General features: G+C 36.3%; 1 protein-coding gene across 12 annotated transcripts in view; it reads right to left on the bottom strand.

The window, feature by feature from the left end:
* inpp4ab (inositol polyphosphate-4-phosphatase type I Ab) overlaps nucleotides 1-20,409 on the bottom strand; it is a 43,035-nt gene extending 22,626 nt beyond the window's left edge. For all 12 annotated transcript variants that reach the window (XR_009271682.1, XR_009271681.1, XM_058778642.1 and 9 more), the window contains exons 1-10: nucleotides 20,263-20,409; nucleotides 6,806-6,990; nucleotides 6,649-6,693; nucleotides 6,105-6,223; nucleotides 2,621-2,737; nucleotides 2,440-2,519; nucleotides 2,213-2,324; nucleotides 2,020-2,110; nucleotides 513-660; nucleotides 266-396 (exon numbers count right to left, since the gene is read on the bottom strand). Coding sequence is in view for 10 of the 12 variants with exons in the window: in XM_058778642.1 (XP_058634625.1) it covers nucleotides 266-396; nucleotides 513-660; nucleotides 2,020-2,110; nucleotides 2,213-2,324; nucleotides 2,440-2,519; nucleotides 2,621-2,737; nucleotides 6,105-6,223; nucleotides 6,649-6,693; nucleotides 6,806-6,890 (928 nt within the window). In the remaining 2 variants the exon portion in view is untranslated. The remainder of the gene's footprint in view (nucleotides 1-265; nucleotides 397-512; nucleotides 661-2,019; nucleotides 2,111-2,212; nucleotides 2,325-2,439; nucleotides 2,520-2,620; nucleotides 2,738-6,104; nucleotides 6,224-6,648; nucleotides 6,694-6,805; nucleotides 6,991-20,262) is intronic.
* Nucleotides 20,410-21,354: the final 945 nt, after the last annotated feature.

A 21,354-nucleotide genomic window follows, 5' to 3' on the forward strand; every position in this document is an offset into this window, starting at 1 on the left:
TTATTAGTGACCTAGAAATAGCGAATAATCTTTTTTTTCTTAATTTCCTGCAATTTAAAAAAAAATTTAAAATGTTCAAATGCTGGTTTATTTCCAAATTTTAAATTATATTTTGAATCCAACACTATCAGTGTGGCCTCACATCTTTGGACATCTCTCCTTTTGCACATCTTACATGTGCTGAAGTACAAAACATCTGAGAGTTCTGAAATGAAGTGTGTAACACAACAGGAACACCTCTTGCAACCTCCAAATGCAGACTGACCTTTGTAGTCCTGCAGGTCTGTGAGTGTATCCTGATAGGTCTGAAGGATGCTCTGATACTGTGTCACGATTTGCCGTCTGAGGTTCTCCCAACACGGTGATAACTCCCCCAACTCCTCCAGCTCAGATACTCTATGAACATCAAAAAACACAATCATGTAAAGGAACGCTCTTTGTATATATTCATGCCATCAAAATGGTCATAGTGTGCACGCAACTGTGTATATATCTGAGATTATGATAAACACCTGGAGGAATCCTCTTCCAGTAAGAGTTTGACGAACTGTCGTGGGATGTTAAGTGACAGGACGCTTTCAGCCATCTGTTCCAGGATCCGTAAATGATTCCCATCAGTGGTTGGAAAACGGTACATACGCGACATGGTGCCACCAAACACTGAGACACAGAAATATAATTAAACCATAATGATAAATCAATTGTGCCAGGCTGTAGCATTAAAATTGTATTTGGGTGCATTTATGATATTATGTCCAGGTCCTGGATTTCACTTCTGTCAATAAAAATGGAATTGAGCTTGGGAAAAGCCCTATTACAATAATGAAACATAATTATCATTAGTTATTCTTAGTACCAGCCATGTTTCTGTCAATATTTTCCAAGAAGACATTAAGCAACATGTATCAAGCGGTGGCCGGTGCTTTTCAAGACTGATGAAGCACATATAACACTCACCACTTGTTAAGGCAAGATCTGAAAATCTTCTGCAATGTTGCTACAAAAAGCTGTTTCCCAAACTACTACAAAAAAGGTGTAAATTAAACTTGCTTTCTTTCCCTTTTTTAATAACAGAAATATAAGATTATGAATAATCAAATAAAATGGTTTATGAGTCAAAACAGACTTCTTTTAACTGTATTTGTATCTCTGAGCACTTTCTGGACAGCTGTTACTAACGTTTTTTTTTTAATTATTTTTATTCAACAAGTATACATTCAACTGGTCAAAAGTGACAGTAAAGATTTTAACAATGGTACAAAATTACAAAAATGTAATAAATAAATAAGTATGCATGTATGTATGTATGCATCTACAATTTTTTTTGTAGTTTTGAACATTTTATTTATATTTAAACATAACAATAAATGTTCCCTGAGAACTAAATCAGCATATTAAAATGATTTCTGAAGAATCATGTAATATTCAAGACTGGAGTAATAGCTGCTGAAAATGCAGATTTGCCATCAAAGGAATAAATAAAAAATGTAATAAATTTATTCAAATAGAAAATAGTTTTTTATTTTAATATTTTACAATATATCTGTTTTTTCCAAATGTTTTGATTAAAGAAGTGTACTATACATTTTGAAAATGTCACTTGTTTTAATATTTTGTTATGTAACGCAAATACATTTATATGTTTTTAACTGTGGTGTCAAATTGTGCCTAAATTTAAATTTTTAGCCATTTGTTGCCGAGTCCCAGCCATTTGAGAACTCATCCAATCATCATATAGAGAAGGTGTATTACAGGCAGTACAAAAATATAGCGATTGAAAACCCAATGTCCATTGAACAAACAGATGCTTTTTCCAATGCAAAGAGCCCTTATAATGCTCCTCAATACTCCCTGTGAAGCATGGGGTCCTAACTGAAGCCAAAATGATGTGTTTAGAGCATGAAATCAATGAAACCGTTCCATGTCACACACATTTGGCCATACACTGTATTTCCATCACAATGAATAAGTCTTAGGGTGTGAAAAATAAGCCATTCTTCTAGAGGCTGACATTCTTACCAGATCGTAGAAAAGAGTCTTTCCACAGAGAGGCGTATTTCACTCGGACTCCCACAGATTCTGTCAGACTCTCATCCACGGCGAGGACAGTCTGCAGCAATGGCACACGATAGAACAAAAACATGTCAGAATGAGTAAAAAGTAGTGAACAAACATGCTGTTAGTTGGGTCACTGGGGCATAGGTAGGCTCACCCTGCCATTGATGGTGTCTTGAAGTTGTTTGATTGGTGTATGCTGATCTCTCTTCTCCTCTAGCTGCCAGGCAATGACTGTAATACTACCCACATGCTTGTTTTCTGCTGACCTGAGGAAAAGGAATAACAGACGTCAATATGCTCAAACTGCATATGCCTGCATCCTTTTCAGCAATAAACCACTTCTAGACACCCATCTAGGAACTGTCATGACTGGTGGATCACCTGAGAGGTAAGTTTAGTCTGTGGTTCTTTTCCAGCAGAATATCCTTCACTGGAAACATCGCTGAGCCAAGAAGGTACATCTAAAAAGTGAGAAAAAGAAAAGAAAAGAACCAAAAGATAAAGACAAAATAGCAGAATCAGAACTGTTCTTCTCATTTGTTGTGCGTGGTGTGTATCTCACCGTTCCTTGCGAGCGATCTTTTACATCGTACACAGAGAGCTTGACCTGTGTGTGCTGGTTAATGTGGGAGTCTTGGAAGAAAGCCACACTGCTGAGGAACATGGGATTACTTGTACCCTGCAAAACAAAGGTCAAACCATTTGTTTCGATTAGTCATCCACATCAGTCCACATTATTTCATAAATGACAGAAAAAACGTGGTCAAAGTGAATGACAAAGTGAATGACAGAAAAAAGTGGTCAACACTAAACACTAGGGCTGGACAAAAAAAATTATTTTGTGATTAATTGTGTCCTTCATTTGAACAATCTTGATAATGTTTCTTCTACAGCCCATGGCAAAAAACAAAACAAAACAAAACATGTTTTACCGGAGTTTGTAACCCAAAATGAACATTAGACAGAGTACCATAAAATAAGAACAAAAAATATGTATTTCTTTTGAGTTGTCCTCATAACAACATATTGTACAAAAAAAACAAAAAAAAAATGTACTGCGATTCACGAACATATGACTCTTATCAGCTGATCATTTTAATCTGCCAATATTTGGACATTTTAATTAATCTGAATCAGCTGAGAAGCTTTTCTGTTTGGCTGATGTGTCAGAAATGGGACTTTTATTTTGACAGCACTGGGAACGCTACTTTTATTTTTTCCCAAATCCTATTTTATTTTTTTCCAAATTCCAAAATTCCATTTATATTTCTCTGGATTCAATTTTTTTCAGTTTAAATTTTTCTAGACCCTGCTTTAATGGTTAAATTTAAAAAAAAAAAAAAAAAAAAAAAACGCATCAAAACATGAATAATTAATTGAAATCATGAAACTTGCACAATTTAACAGCAATTTATTAAAAGTATTAATAAAATTACAAATTTTATTATTATTAGTAGTTAGGGATGGTTATCATTTACATTTTATCGATACCGATATCGATACTGCTTATCGATACCGGTACTTAGCGATACGGTTATCGATACTATTTGGTGCAAAAAGATAAGATGTGAAAAGTTGTTGAAAATTTCAAGTTATTTTATTACTGCTGAACTTAAGCAACTGTATTAACTGTATTAGTTTTATTTTATTAAAATTTAAAGGAATGGTTCACCCATAAATGAAAATTGTCATCATTTACTCACTCTCAAGTTGTTTTAAACCTGAATGAGTTTCTTTCTTCTGTTAAACATAAAAGTTATTTTGAAGAATGTATTAATTTTTATTCTTGCGCTGAACACAAAAGATGATATTTTGAAGAATGTTGGTAACCAAACAGTTGCTGGTCCCCAGTGAATTCCTTTTTTTTTTTTTTTTCTATCAAAGTCATTAGGGACCAGCAACTGTTTGGCATGTCACTTTAGACATAAATAACTGTGTTTATATGTAAACCTTGTGTGCTTTTGACAGTATTAGCGCAATCAGACGATAACTAATATAACCAAGTAATCATGTGCTGTTTGACCGGCCTTTAGTGTAACTTACTGAATAAGCGCACGTCAGAACAGCACGTGAATGAAATATTTAACCGGCAAGGCTTTAAACTAAAGCACATGCAAATAATGTACTTTTGTGATTGCGAATAAGTGCAGTGTCTCGGGAGTGTAAATCTACCGCTGAACATTTGATGTGAATGTGTCTCGCGAGTTGCAGTTGGAGCTGGAGACGTCGCATTGCTTGAGGTAGATGTTGTGTTTTGTTAGTAAATGTTTCATTATATTACTGGTGTTGCCTCCTTTGTTCACTATTACACTACTGCATATATTGCATCTGACGCTGCGATCGCTTAGTTTTGTCACGTGAGCCCACACTTTCGAACATTTCACTCTTGCCGCAACTGATTGCGCGCAAACACACACTGCACACGCGCACGGATATCACACACATGTCGTTCGACGGCCACATAATTCAGTGAAGTGAAATGACAAGCAGCAGCTTCTAACATTAACATTGAAGTATACGGAGATAAAACAACGCAAGTATCGATAACAGTATCGCTTGTCCTGAAGCTTACCGGTAGTCCGGTACTGACCCAATTACGTACCGGTCCAAAAAAATATCGGTTCTCGGTACCCATCCCTATTAGCAGTAGTAGTATCATTACATTAATAATATATTTCTGTCACAGTTTCTTCACGTTAAACCAAACTTTTATTTTGACAGGTTGCTGTGAAGACCTTAAAGTGCGTATTGTTAACATGGACCGCTCTCCCTCTCGTTACGTCACTTCCGGTTTTGGCGGTTTTCAGATGCGGAAGTAATATTCTCTCACAAAAACGACTCTAGAAGCCTTAATAGTGTATTTTAAAGTATATTTTAAAGATAATCTAGTTCCTACATTATTTTTCTATACATCGACTCACAGGAGTCTCTAACCTGGAATATGCCCTTTAAAGGTGCTGTATGTAGGATTGACACCTAGTGGTTGAACTAGGTATTGCAGTCCAAATTCAAAATATTGGAGAGGGGTTTTTTTTTACCCGGCCCATCCTCCTCAGACTTGACACACACGCAGGTTGCCAGATTAACGACACCAACGAGAAACGAGCGCACATGACGATGAATGAAATGAAATGCGCTGTGTTTTCCGCCAAATGGCAACCTGAGATGCCGAAATACAATTGGGCAAACTGACAGTGGGCAGGTTACATAGACCAAAACAAAGACAGACATTCCGTCCCGGAACGCACATTTTCAAAGGAGAATAACTGACTGTAGCATTATTTTCAGATAAACAAGTATGTTAACTTAGCATGTTTCTTAAATATCTGCAAACATATTATGGTATTTTTTTGCTTTAGTTGAGTCGAAAACTTACATACAATAAGAAATTTAAAGGTGCTGTATTTGATTTGATGATAGTTTTCTCAAAAGAAATGGAAACTTCCAGAGCAGTTCTAGAGATTATGTTTATGTGTTCATGTTTGCATATATTGAGGTGCTTCAGTATGTGTGTAGTAAACGAAACCGCGTGTCTGCACCCATTCATTCACATTCATATTAATATTTAAATAGTATTTTTGCGGCTTAATTATCACAGACAAGTCCATATGGCATTTTGATTTAGAATACTTTTCATTTATACATCCAAAATTTGGCAAATTCCATAACATTCCACGTTATACAGTAAATTCCTTTTTTTTTTGAGTAGATTTCACGATTCTGTCCAAGTTTTCCGCGTCGCTGAAATCATAGAGCCCTAGAAAGCCAGTGCACAGAGCTCCCATTCTCCCAGTCGTCATAGGTTTACAGTCTCTGTTTAACAGTTCTGTCTAATACATTTTTAGACAGTACTGTTAAACAAAGAAAGTAAACGCATACGAAAAATTGCCACAGGGTTACTCCTTTAACTATGTTTTTGAACAAATAATACATTCATATAAGTGAAGTGTTCATGAACTTATTAAAAGGTTACCTGCATAATTTAAACATTAGCAAAGAGTGCCATAACAGAAATACGCCAAAATGAATCAAATTACATCGCTCACCTCAATGATCTCTGTCTGTGCATGTTTGGTCCAGAAAGCCTGAGGAGGTGTGGTACAGCTCACAGCAACAAAACTGTTGGGTTTTCGGTCCAAAGACGGTGTGGTCAGCTCACTACAGACTGTACAGATTGTATACAATCACATTCACATTCACATTCAGGGTCAAGACAGAGTGAAGATTTTCCACAAGAAGCATTGTATATATGAATGAGCAACAGTGGACCTCAAGTGTTATTTGCAAAAACCTGCCGGCGCTCAGAGATATAATCAGACCTCCACAGTTAAACCACTTTATTTACAGCTTATGAGAGATAGAGGCAGTCACTTAATCCAAACGTAGCTGCTTTAGAGGTTAACTTCACGTAAGCATACAGTAGGACACAGAGAACTCACAGAAATATTTATACTACTGTTCAGTGTCATTTACGGTCTAGAGATCAGATCTGATAGCCAGCTGAACCATTATATCCCCAGCAGTCTTGGCTGCTAGTGGAGAATAGATTATTTTTGTGAATATGTGACGGTTGGAAAAACCAAGACTGACCAAGACTGAACTCTAGTACGGGCTCATCTGGATCTTGACTGTTTCCTACAAAGAGGAGAAAGAGAAAGACCTTATATAATTCTGACCTGATATAATGCAAAGTAAAATGTAATACAAGAGAATATCAAAACACAAGTTCACTAGCACTACTGTATACCTTCCAATGCTAGTCCAAGCATCTCTGAGGAAAGCTCAAAAGTGTTCGACCTGTACACAGACCATGGTCGTTCCCTCCGTGACATTTTGGCAGGATGTTTGTGTGTTGAAGTTCAAATAACAGGAGTAGTGGAAACCCACACACAGCCAGACACACTCCTGTGTGGCCGTTTCCTCCTCTGTTATCTGAGAGAGAGAGAGAGAGTAGAGAGAGAGATACTTATTGTTTTGGCAACACTGTGGTATGTTACACAGTAATGCCAATAAAGCTCATTTGAACTGAATTAAATTGAACTGAGAGTGAGATAATTTTTTTTTTTTCAGAATTGGTGGAAACACAGGAACACTGAAGTAGTGTTTGACAAGCAGCTGAACTTCACAAGACCACGTTTTCCTACAGGCACCACTGGAGGGTTCTAGAGTACAATCACAGCTTCAAGAATTGAAATAGAAACAATTTTTGTGGGGGTTTGCTTCCTTTCAGCTATTTAACTTAACTCTTTGAAAAATTCTATATTAGCAATATCCTTTGCTCTGCTTCTGGGGTTGTTAAGTACAAGAAATAAAATTCAACTGTGCGAATCATTGGCAAGGCAGAGTATTGCAGATCCATTCAGAATGGATGAAACCAGTGGACCAGATGGCATTGCTCTGAAGAAGCCTGTCCAATATACCTCCTCCACTCCTCTTTTATGAATATTTTATATTCCTTTTATCTTTTTTCTGAATATGCAAAATTTAAATACCTTTAATAAAGGCCTATTATGCCCCTTTTTACAAAATGTAATACATGTCTCGGGTGTTCCCAGAATGTATCTGTGAAGTTTCAGCTCAAAATTCCCCACATATCATTTATTATCTCATTTTGAAAATGCCTATTTTGAATGGAAGCAGAAACACGCTGTTTTTGTACATGTATATTTAAATGCAAATGAGCTGCTGTTTCCCACCCCCTTTTCCAGAATAGGGCTGTGCCTTAACAGCTCATTCCTCAGATATTCTGCCAAAAAAAAACATCTGTTTGCTTTTGATTATCATGTCTATCATGCTGATATCAAGTGATTTAAACCAGCTGAAACGGTTTTCTGAGCGCACGCATCCGAAGCACGCGCACAGAAAGAAGCTGTTATATCGCATGCAAGCACTAAACTAAGTTCTCTTTCATGTCTTATTGCGCTTAAACTGACAAATACACACTTGTCTCCTCTGAGGCTGGGACTCTAAATAGTGTTCCGTGCTCATCATTGCAGACAAAGACAGAACAGTGTCTGAGTGGCTCGTTTTTTCACAAGCTTGTAGAGAAAGGCTTACCCAGCTTATTACTGGGTTGTTCTTTTTCACGTTTTCTGGGTTGGTAGACGCACCTGGGACCCGATTATAGCACGGAACATGGAAAAAGTCAGATTTTCATGATATGCCAGCTTAAAAACTACAACATCAGAAAGAAAGGACCGGAAACTTAAGATAAATATTTAGTAGAAGACTAAATCTCCGAGAACAGCTCTAGAAGTGACCATTAGCTATGAGATGGTATAGGACTGTATGCCCATATGTGATAAAGAGAGTCACTCTACTGTACATCTGTTTATCCATCTAGATTTTTCAATCATTTGAAAGACCTTCTATGAATCATCTGTGCCTCTAGTAGGCATATATACATAACTTCATAATGCTAATAGACATGGTTGATGAACAGAACCTCGCCTGCCCACATCACACTATGAGTCAAACATGAACAAGAGGAGCTGATGTTAAATCCAACACACACAGATGCATCAAATCTCAACAAATGCCCTGTTTAGAAATTCACATAATGTGGTCCAAAGGTCTAAGACTACACTGGGATTTATTTAAGGTTGACATGGAAATTAATAAAGTTTTAGTATAAAGCAAAAGGGGAACATACAAAACATTAAATTTAAGAAATTTTGATACTCAAGTACTCAAACATTTCCCTGTCAAAATGCTTTAACCCCAATTTATATCGAAAAATGCACACATATTAGAAACATTTACTTCTAGATCCCACAGTATGTATTCTCACACAAACCAAAACCACAGACTGCAAAAGCAGCAGTGATAATGGGACAGTATGTGAATGGTGAGTGTGTGTGTGTGTGTGTGTGTGTGTGTGTGTGTGTGTGTGTGTTTGGATGCGGTATGTTGTGGCAGCTTGTTTACTGCATGTTGAGCTGCAAGCCTTTCACACATGAGAACAGTGAGGAGGAGAGAGTCCCCTCATCAAATTCATCTTCTCACTATACTTCGTGTGAGAAAAAAAGCAGGTAATAAATATTTATCTTTATAAATCATCTTTTGTTAAACATCAATAATTTTATTTAGACAACTGACAGAAATGACAGAAAATGTCCTAAATTCTGCTCAGCTGGTTGTCTCCATGGAAATGACAATTTATGGTATTGTCACTCTCTGTGGGATTGTTCTTTCATTGCTGCTAAAATGCAAAAAAAACAAAAAAAAAAAACAAGACCTGTTGTGGGAGATTATTAAAGCAAGTGGGCTGCAAACTTTCACTTGCTATTGACACAACCTCAATGACCCAGCTCTGCAGCTTCTGCAAGCCATGAGAAAAACAACTTATGAAAGTAGTGATGCATCAAAATTGAAAACTCTTGACTAAAAATCCTGCATTTAGCTTAAAATGAATATTTCTATTTTGTTTGGAACAAATTCTCAAACAAATTACAACAAATTATTAATTATTATTGTTATCTTCAATAATAATAAAATGCTATCATACTTGTTCTTTCGTTTCTTTGTTCCCTGGCAATACAATAATAGCTCTGATATTTCCAAACAATATTTTTAAACTTTACTGATGCAAAAACTGACTTTTAACTAAAATAAGCTCCTTTTGTAGTTTCTTAAGAATAGCCAACAATGGACAATAGACCTTTCTACAGGAACAGTGGCAGGTTGTTTAGGAACAGAAGTGTTTCACATTAGAGACAATTCCTTTTTCATGCATTTAATGAGATTTTGTGTTTAATAGCCTCTATGCAAACAAGGGAAAACATTTTTTATTAAGGCTCTAAAACCAAGATAGCGATCACTTTTGGGCATGAGGACACAGCTGTAAAACACAAATATAAACTGTAATTGGGCTTGACACTTGGAACATGCTTCCTTAGACTTTGGATTTTTTTTTTAACCACACAAACAAGGTGGCACATAGTAGATTTTCCATGTACTGGATGATACAATAATAGTTTCTGGTCAAATTTTGGCCACAATTTTAGGCCTTTTTTCCTCTTTTGGACGAAAACTAAAAATGGCATTTTTAGTGACATTTTACTACAAAACATTTCACTGAATCCCTAGTAAAAAGACTAATTATGTATTAAAGTGTCCGAGAAGTGGGAGAACGTCTTGTTCACAATCACAGTGGATCAGAAAGAGACATTAACACCAATATTGAGTGCCATATATAGGTCCTGGAGACCCCACCAGATTTATGAGTCACATGAACTGGAACAGGAAGACAGGGAGAGCTTTTTCAGATAATCCCTACGGACTACCTGACACACTTTTTCTTCATGTGTCCTGCTGAAAACGGCACACAAATTCTAACAGACTCCTCCAAGCGAGTATGAAATACTGTAGGAGTCCAATGCTGTTTCAAAGCAAGAAATGCTTGAACAAGCACTAGCAGTTGTCTCCTTTTAGTATGTTGGTTTCCTGAAGAGGGCAAGGAGAGTTGAAATGAAAACACTTTTCACTTCTCTCTTGTTGGTTACAGCATTTTTCATGTGTAACAGAGAGGAACTTGGTATAAGAAGCAGCTGGTTGCCTTAAACCTCCTTAAATGGCCAGAGATATTTCCTTCTTCGGTCCACCTGAGGTGACAGCAGCAGGCTTTAATTAAAGGGATAATTCACACAAACTGTCATCATTTACTTACCCTCATGCTGCTTCAAATTCAAGTTATTTTTAAAGAGATATGAGAGATTAAAAGCCACTTCCACTTAACTTTGACACTTTAAAAGGTTCACAAAGAGATAGTAAAACAGACATGGTCACTTGATGAACACACTTAGGCTAATTTACACTTTTTCTTTTTTTTTTTTACATGTAAACATTGATTAACACACATACAAGAAGCATAACAAATACAGTAATAGAGTGCTCAAAAGGTCCAGCAAAGGTCTATTCATCATTAAATTTCTCCATGTCTCTGAGGCTCCAAATCAGTACAATAATAATAACTTACAGACTACACCATTTATAAATAAGTTAATACATACGTTTTGATTATTTTAATTTCCTTGCAAACATCATTAGAAAATGTGTGAATACACATCAATATCTAATAATATGCAAATCGTTATAGACCAAGTTTAAAATGCAACACTCAAATTTTATACAGCATGCAACAGTGGGTCCCTGCTCTGCCTTACTATCCACTGAGGGGTCCTTGTCTGAAGACTCTGGCTTTAAATAGCCCACTTCTAAAGAATGACACCAAAGTCACCTTACATTATAAGCCTGCTGCTTAAAATTCAGAGTTATTTTTCTTCAGAGATAAGCATGGTCAAAACAAGCTCCACTCTTTTCAAATATCCATGAGAGAGACAGAGAAAAAAACAGAAAGAGTGAAGAAAAATGAGTGTGTTTGTTTTAGATCACTCTTTTTCCAAAGGCACTAAGTCAGGAGGAGAGCAGAGACTGGAGACCGTAAAAGGGCAAACCTAGTTTCCCAGTTTTCGCTTTCTGTCTGACTGCCAAATCTTGAACCCATAGTGCTTCTCCTCTTACACTCACACACACACTCTCTCTCTGTCTCTCACACACACACATACAGTATAATGTCATAAAGCAGTTAAGCAGGTGAGTGGCCTGAAACCCCCTCAGATGTTCTTCTGTATCTCTAGTTAAACTTCCCACACAGAGAGAGAGTTAACAAACCAAGCTCAACACGATCCAGAACTGACGATCATCTCTATAACACATCAGTGTCTCCTTTCCTCTTCCCACACACCTCTCATTTACAGCTGCCTCACTTCCTCCCACACACACACACATGCACACACTCAGGTAAAACTTTCTGCAGTGTTAAACTGTCATTTTTACCCTCTCTCAAGCGCTGTCAACTCCAAACCATCCTTTCTATTTAAAATGTTCAACAATGGACCAGTTCACCAAATATAAAGCTTTTCATAAACAAAGAAAAATTCCTAATAATTGAGTATACAGTCTTTTACATATGGATACACATATTGGCACCATATCGTTGACTGGCTGATATTCACAATTCTTATTTTGCCAATATAGGGTACTACAGGTAGGGTTATTAGATAATTAATTGTGGCCTTCTACAATTTTAAGATTTATATTATATTGCCATCATTGCCATCACGCTGCCTAATTTAACTTTAGAAATTTACTGTGATTTTATTAAATTTTTGGACAAAGTAATACAGATTTATAATATTGGTATTTATTATTATCAGCCGTTAGGGTTAGATTATGCAATAAGATACAATGCTAAGCAAGCACACTCACAATCTTGCATTGTTTATTATCAGCTCAGCAGACTTCCTCTTTTCCATCAAATCACTTGCTTGATCTTTTAGACTCCTTCATTTTGTTTTCGACTGCTGTGGATGAGATGTGATGTAGATAAGATATGAATATGGGTATAAGATGTGAAGATAGCATGTGGAATTTTCTATAGTGTCCAGACGAATAGCTCCCTTAAAGCTGTTATTCAAGACATTATTTGCCTTAAGCTTTAGAGCGTAGTTTCAAAATAAATCAGTGTGTTAAAGTATCTGGGGTAGTGGAGGATGTCTGAGAGCCAGGGGAAGGAAAAAAACAAAACATTGAGAGCAGTAAGTTTATGGGGTAATAATAGTCCTCTCCTAATGTTTTCTGTCAGAGTGACGTCTTGAGAAACTTCCAGTATGCAAAATCTCCAGATGGCCTCGCTAGCATTAGGAGGACACTGATCTACGAGTTGGGGTAGCAAACACTGCACTGAGAACTGTGTGTGATGGACAGATAAATAGGAAGAAAAAGAGAGGAATAGAGAGAGAGACCCCTTGTGCGAGTGTGTATGTGTTTTTGTGCTCAGGAACAAAAAAAAAGACTACCCCTCCTTTTAGATGGGCTGTTCATCCAATTGGAGCTTGCATAATTTCTTTAGAGGACAACCACAGATGTTACCCTTTGAGATGAAAATGAGCAACAGCCATCTTTCCCCCAGCATGAGCTCATAAACACACAAACACAAAGCCTTATTTTTATCTTCATTTGTTTGATTTTTTACGTATTTTATTTATTATTTTGCGTGTTTAACTTGTACAATTAACAGTTAAATGGAACCTATTAAGGTTTTGGTGTCCTTACAGTCCCAGCCATAGGAAACAAATAAAAAATCTCAGGCAACATAGGAATTGAAACTAGGCTTGTCAGCATATTCAATAATTTCATGTAAAACATGCCATAAAGTGCATAGTTTTTTCCATAGCAGTTTTGTTATTGTTAACTAATACTAAAACTATTAAAATAGAAATATATAAAATAGAATTAGCTAGATGAATTAGAAAATTAGATGAAAAACTGACAATATCAATTTCAATCAATCTTCATTATAATGAACGTTCTTTAATATTTTAGTCAAAACTGTCAATAAAAAGTCAATGTAACATACATTACATTCACCTCATTCAATGTCCACTGTTCCATAGTTAATGTGTTAATGCATTGAGGTTTCTTTTTTTTTGCCTTTACTATGATAGGACAGTGTAGTGTAGACAGGAAGCGAAGTGTGAGAGAGAGAGGGGTGGCATCCGAAAAGGTCCTCGGGCCTAGATTCATACTCGGGACGCCCACTAGGCTATCGGCGCCTAAGAGGTTTCCTTTTAAGAAAACGAAACAAAACAATGTGCATGTTTTGGGTTCCACAATTCATTTGGATGACATCCTTAGTGGAATGTAAAGGGAATGCAGAAGGAATTTCCCTACTCTTTACTTACATGAAACAAAAAGAAGTCAATTGCAAAAGTTCAATAATAAACGGAGCAATTCCAAGAGGGTCCTCGCACCTCGGTGCTCGGGCCCTAATTATGTTATCTGAAAGAAAACATTAAAGTATTAGCAAGTACAAAAGATTGCAACTAAAGAATCCTTTAGAACAGATGAAGTGTTTACAAAGGAATGGGTTAACAAGAAGTGGACAGTGGAAATGCATATGTGAAAGTAAGTGCAGCTGAACCAGGATGTTTTGCAGCTTGTAAGAGGTCTTAAGGGAAGTGGTTTGTCACTTGCAACAGAAGCAACACTATGAGGAAGTAGACAAAAATGAATCAAGGTACTCAACTTGGATGATCACATTCTCTATTCTGGACTATGATGCAATGACTTTTATTCTATACTGAATGCCAAAATGAGCTTGTGTGACTACAAATCTTTTACTAGACCCTGACCTATGGCATACTCCCTAATGATACAAAAATATGCATGAGTTGTGGTACCAATCCCTGAATCTAGAACACTTGTTCAGCATGCTTCACTATGACTAACAAGGAAGACGACTCTGAAGGTCAACAGGAAATGACTTAGCTCTCCACTGATGCACAGGTGCTAGTCAGATATTGAGCTCCTATTTCACAGAAGCGCATGAGGGAAGAGATAAATGCAGAGATTGCTAAGTGCCATGACTCTATTCTGGTATCAAACTAGCAAACATTACTGTATTTAGCCCATTTATGTTTTGTGGGGTCTTCAGAGTAAATGAACATATTTTGTGCCATTTGTAATGTATTAAAACAACATCAACAACAACAAAACTCTAGAGAAGAAAAAGAAAAGAAACTGTCCTAAAACTGTCTAAACCTCTTAGGAAAGAGCTAGGAAATTACTTAAGGCCAAAACGGAATATGTAATCAGTAACTACTTGCATAATTTCACACATAAGCAATGCATGCACATACATTATATTTCAGTGTTTTCTCTGCAATTCTGTCCCTACTGATTACAATTACACAAAAAATGTATTAGAAAAAAATCCATGTCTATACTAATTTCCAGTAGGCATGGCTCATATATATATATATATATATATATATATATATATATATTAAAATGTCTCTACTGTCCTTGTTTAATTTTGATCATTTTTGTGCCAATTTTACTTCACTACTTGTGAAGTTAAAAGTTGTTCCACTTTAACGACATTCTTTTCTTTTCCATTGTACTCCATCCAGCTGTTTTTAAACACAAGAACAAGTCTTAAGTAAACACACCCTAAGAAACCAAAGTCGGACCACCCTAATTATAGAGGGTTTCCTTAAGACAAAAAAAACAACAACAACAACAACTAGTCATCAAGGCAACACACCAACTAGTTGTTCTTATAATTATGTCATCCCTAATTTATGGTAGTAAGGCATGCTTGGTGGGTTGTTAAGCCAGAATGTCACATTTTTACAGAGCTATAAAAGGTACATGAGCTACTGGAGCATTTGGCTTCTTTTATATACATATACAGAGTTCAACATTTAGCCTAATACAAATACAAAATCATTTTATGTCTTTGCACTAATTAGCTAGTATCTTAAAATAGTATACTGGTCATTACAAAACAGAGCAGCTGTTTCCGGTAAGAGTTTCACATTTATTATTCATTCCTGATTGCTTTCAAGACTCCATCATCCACATGACTGGAGAAGGAACATTTTGTGGAAATGGTCCACATCAGGACCAACATTACATAACATCCTTCCCTCAACATAGCATATGGCAGAGGACCTTTCCACACCGTCACGTTTACAATCATACAAGTGCTTTTCCACGGCGTAAATAGAAGCAGACAGACCTTTTAGTTCCACAATATCTTATATCCAAAGAAATATCAATAATGCAGGCCTGTGTTGCATAACTAGTGGGCAAGTCTTGGGAAGCTCCACGGCATAAGTTCAACAACAAATGCTTCACAGATCGGTTCTGATCTGCTCCCAGCCTGCAGGCAGAGTCGAAGAAGCTGAGTCATTATAGATATAACACGAAGACAGATCCTAATTCGATTCCATGTGAACCACAGCATGTATCCCATCATGCATCTCAGCTCAGCATGAATCCCTTCGTGTTCAGCATGCAACAGAAGCTTAGAATAAAATGTTACCAATTAAAAGATAAACAAAAAGAGAACTCTCCTCAAAATAAAGATGATCAGTCTAGTGCAAATATTTATCAGAACATAACTGACATTTATTTCAATTTGATTTATGAATTTTTTCCACAGTTTACATAACCTCAGTGGCAAAGTGCTTCCTAGGCTGGGCCTAATGGTCTCTAGGAGCCTTAAGGAAAAAATAAACACTCTGAAAACCTGGCACAGGGCTGCAGCATCTCTTGAGGATGCTGCCAATCTTTAAGAGAATACATGTCTCTATGATTGAAATTCTCAGGCTGTAAATCTTTTGAAGGTGCCTTTTCAGGTAGTGAAGGGAAATAAACAAACAGTTCACACCGACAGAGGAAAGTGTTGCTTCTGACTCACAGACATGACTGACTGTAACAGGCGGTGACATGACACTGATCACAGCAGAGCTACATGTGACCTGATAAAGAGGGTAAGATCATTTTTATCAGCCATCTAAGCATGTTTATAATAGTAGGGCAGCAACAAATGACTATTTTGATAATTTATCTAATGAATATTACAACGATTAATCGGTTAATCGTCGATTATTTCACTGATTAATCAGTAGAGTTTAATTATTCAGCTTTTGCAGTTAGTTAAAATATTGAGTTATACATATTCTAACAATTAATTTATACAAATAAATATATTTTGCACACAAAATGAATGACAGAAAAACTCTCTCATTCACCATTTAATTATCTATATGAAAAAGTAACATCATTCTGCCTAACATCTCCTTTTGTAAGTCATATGGATAAGAAACAGTTTTATTTTTATTTTTGAGATTATTCATAACAATCTCTCTTAAAATACCTTATAGGGTTATGATAATCAAAACAGTCCTGAGCTAGATCAGATTTGATCTCTGCAAACCAAACTATCACTTTAATGAAATTATTTTTCCCACTAATAAAAGATTATATCATTAGCTAGCTCCACACAGGAGAGCTGCTTTATAACAGAAAATCAAGTTGTAATTCTAACTAAAAGTGACACTAACTCTAGATTTTCATGTTTAATAGTGGAAAGCTGCTTGATTTAAGGCTATCTATTGCATAAAGTGCTATATAAATAAACGTGACGTGACTGGACTTTACTGGAGTACCGAACTGCTGAGCTCTTACAAACATCCACATCGCTCTAATCAGATGTGTTCTTAACTGATGCTTTCTCACCGCTGTCAGTTTTGTTGTGTTTATTTTGTAATTGAGAGGAAAGCGTGCAGCATATAGTTAGGCTACATATTCATCCAAACGCCACTCAGCAGCTTCAGGTTCGCGCTGTGTCGTCTTCTCCTGAATTGCATCCAGGAGGCTGAATTACAGTCTTGCTGTACAGCACCACACTGGTCAAACTGCATTATTGCAGGCTCTTACATTAGGTCATATGAGATCAACGGCTACTCAACAACAAATGACTATTTTGATAATTTATCTAATGAATATTACAACGATTAATCGGTTAATCGTCGATTATTTCACTGATTAATCAGTAGAGTTTAATTATTCAGCTTTTGCAGTTAGTTAAAATATTGAGTTATACATATTCTAACAATTAATTTATACAAATAAATATATTTTGCACACAAAATGAATGACAGAAAAACTCTCTCATTCACCATTTAATTATCTATATGAAAAAGTAACATCATTCTGCCTAACATCTCCTTTTGTAAGTCATATGGATAAGAAACAGTTTTATTTTTATTTTTGAGATTATTCATAACAATCTCTCTTAAAATACCTTATAAGGTAATGATAATCAAAACAGTCCTGAGCTAGATCAGATTTGATCTCTGCAAACCAAACTATCACTTTAAGGAAATTATTTTTTCCCACTAATAAAAAGATTATATCATTAGCTAGCTCCACACAGGAGAGCTGCTTTATAACAGAAAATCAAGTTGTAATTCTAACTAAAAGTGACACTAACTCTAGATTTTCATGTTTAATAGTGGAAAGCTGCTTGATTTAAGGCCATCTATTGCATAAAGTGCTATATAAATAAACGTGACGTGACTGGACTTTACTGGAGTACCGAACTGCTGAGCTCTTACAAACATCCACATCGCTCTAATCAGATGTGTTCTTAACTGATGCTTTCTCACCGCTGTCAGTTTTTGTTGTGTTTATTTTGTAATTGAGAGGAAAGCGTGCAGCATATAGTTAGGCTACATATTCATCCAAACGCCACTCAGCAGCTTCAGGTTCGGCGCTGTGTCGTCTTCTCCTGAATTGCATCCAGGAGGGCTGAATTACAGTCTTGCTGTACAGCACCACACTGGTCAAACTGCATTATTGCAGGCTCTTACATTAGGTCATATGAGATCAAACGGCTACTCAACAACAAAAATATTTGTCGACAATTTTTATTGTTGACGCTGTCGATAATGTCGACTTATCATTTCAGCCCTAATGTTTATTCCTGGTTTGCTGAGCATTCACACGTTCACCGAATCTAAAGTATAAGGATACGGTCACAATCTGGGGTGTGTTTCCCAAAAGCAACTATGGTCGCAAGTTTTGTCGTTACCAATAGAGTTCAATGGAACTAACAACCATAGTTAACTAACAATGGCTTTGGGAAACGCACCCCTTATCGGATGAGCACATTTAGCCTAGCACACAACATTGTTTTGAATAATCGGCAAGATCACAGAATACGCTTGAACATTTTGGCCTTTTTACGGTCATATCTTGTGACATCACATCCTGTTTTTGGTTCATTTAGATGTCTTAGGACCACGCTGCTTTCATATTTCAGTCAAACTGCAAATCTGCCAAGTGTAAGCATGCCCTAAAACACAACCAAACTGACTTAGACAAACACATCTTTCTTTGTGTCACTTATTACAGTGGAATTTTTGCTGAAGTAAAGTAACTGAAAAACAAGAAATGTATTATAGGACCATAAAACCAAGAAATGCATCTTCTACTTGCTTTTACAGGGCCTGGCCTGTATAGTCATGAAGTCTTAATGTAGAACGCCACTTAACGCTGCTGTGTGGTGCCTGCACATTGCCCATGTTTCCCTCTCAGCTGAGTGGAACTACAACAAATCCCCAAACGAAGTGTGATCAAGCACACTGCATTTGAACTGTACTTACGCAACAGCCTGCCAGCTTCATGAAATATCAAACTCCAACCAGGAGCAAACCAGTCCAAACCTATTAGGACTTTGTTTATGGAAGGAATTTCTGGTTATCAGGCAAAACTGACCAGATATTCTAAAGAGCCCATTATTAGGTGAACTTTAAATATCACTTTTTAAAAACAAGTCTCGCTCTAATTCTCACAAATATGCAGAACATGCTACCAAATGGATTAAAATAAATAAATAAAAAAATTGCCTGTAAACAAACCGAAATTAGCCATTGCACTCCATTACATCAACATTTCTCTTTGGAGTTATCTTCATAAAAATAGTTGATGTTGGTATAAAAAATTGAGTTGGTCACCAAAAAGGTTGTAGGTGCGAAACTCTGCAGAGTGCTATTAAAGAGTCAATAACATAGCAAGGATATGTTTGGCCAAGTAATCACTGCAATATTTCTATTTTTTGCCATTAAGTTTACAGATTACTAATGTATCATTATCTGGATGTTGTTACTGTCACGAATAAAATAACCATTAAAAATATAATTAGAAATGACTAAAACACCATGGAAAATAACTATTTAAAAAAATCATAAACTGATGTAACCATACACAAACATCTTTTAAATTTGCATTTAGAGTATAAATAAAGTACATTGTCATATTTCATATCTTCCTAGAACACAATTTGGATATTAAAGGGTTAAGACATTAAACATCCAATTAAGTAATTACATATATAATGAATGTTCTCAAGTTTACAAGGCAATTATAGATGCACTGGGATTTAGTCAAATCATGAACAGCTCAGAATGGCCCTGTTTCACTGTCACAGTACAATTTAAACGTGAGATCAGCAAACACTGGCCTTTCAGGTCACACCGCATGCATACATACTTTCACCCTCCTCTGCCTATCAAAGACGTTTCAGTGTTTCCTGCAAATAAATATTTGTAGCTTTCGATTTGGCAGGCAGTGCCTGGAGGTTATTTTACAGAAAATTCCGAACGCGATTATAAAATGGCATCGCAGCCAAGTCATTCAAACAGCTTACAAATGTAACTTATCTCCAGTTCGCCACCCTGCGCACTACAGAGCATACAAACAACACACATTACTTTATGGTTATTTCTCTGGTTGTGTAACCAACAAAGAGCCTCGAGACTGAATGTTTCACAAATTAAATGTACTCACATCTCAGTGGGCGCTGTGTCAATCCATATTGCCATCGGAAGAGTTGTGATGCATGCGAAGCTCTGTTGCCAAATTCCAGCGCGCTGCCTCTTGCTCTTCTTTGCGCTGCTGCATAGTGTGGCCCCGCCCATAAGCGTGACGCCACCCTGCTCGGCCCCGCCTTTCCCACGCGCTCTCTCCGCAACTACACGTGTGCAGGCACAAACAAGAAATATTGTGTATACAAGACAACGCACGAATAAAAAAATGAAACAAAACAATATAATAGTTGGTTTGCACTTAATTAGTTTAATTATGATTGTGACAGTGTTATAAACATAATATCTTTAATTGTGTTATTTGTTTATGTGCATATTATAGCCTATTCTAGTAGTCAGTTAAGTTACACTAAAACGACATCTCTTAACGAAAATTTGCAGGACCATTAAGTGAGACATTTATTTGAATTGGACAGTAATGTGGTTCATGTGTATTTGAAGAAAGGCTCCGATTATGATTAGCCTACAAATTATAGGCTACTGGTGGGTTTGATCCTCGTTTCATAGTGCAATGCTTCTGCAATCACAAGTCTTATTTATTCCTCACAAATATGTGAGATCATGGGTTCCAAGAACTATATTGCCATCTTGTGGATGGTTGTTAAAAAAACAGTCACAGTTTTCGTTTAGAGTCATTTTATTTCACTTTCTGTTTGGTGGAGTAGCCTATCATTTACCAGCCATACAATGTTTGTACAAATTACATATTACACGATGTACCGATATACGATACACGATATACCATGAAATATAAAGAAGAATGATATGTTCATATTTTTCATTATAAAACCATTTTATAATACAAAACGATTTGAGACTAAAAGCAGTCTCTTTTTTCTTACAATAATACAACAATAAATGATAAAAAATAAGGGAGAGTAGGCTAGTTGTCATACTTTTTACTCCAGTAAATATTGCTCAAATTAAGTTTATTTTTGACTATTATACTTTGGAATAAGACAGTTCATACATTCAGTAGTTGGGCATGTTGTCACAATATATGAGGTAAATTGCCACAATCCTGCTGTAGGTTTTATAGGACATTTACATTTAG

The sequence above is a fragment of the Onychostoma macrolepis genome, chromosome 06 (assembly GCF_012432095.1).
Source record: "Onychostoma macrolepis isolate SWU-2019 chromosome 06, ASM1243209v1, whole genome shotgun sequence".
Classification (NCBI taxonomy): Eukaryota; Metazoa; Chordata; class Actinopteri; order Cypriniformes; family Cyprinidae; genus Onychostoma; species Onychostoma macrolepis.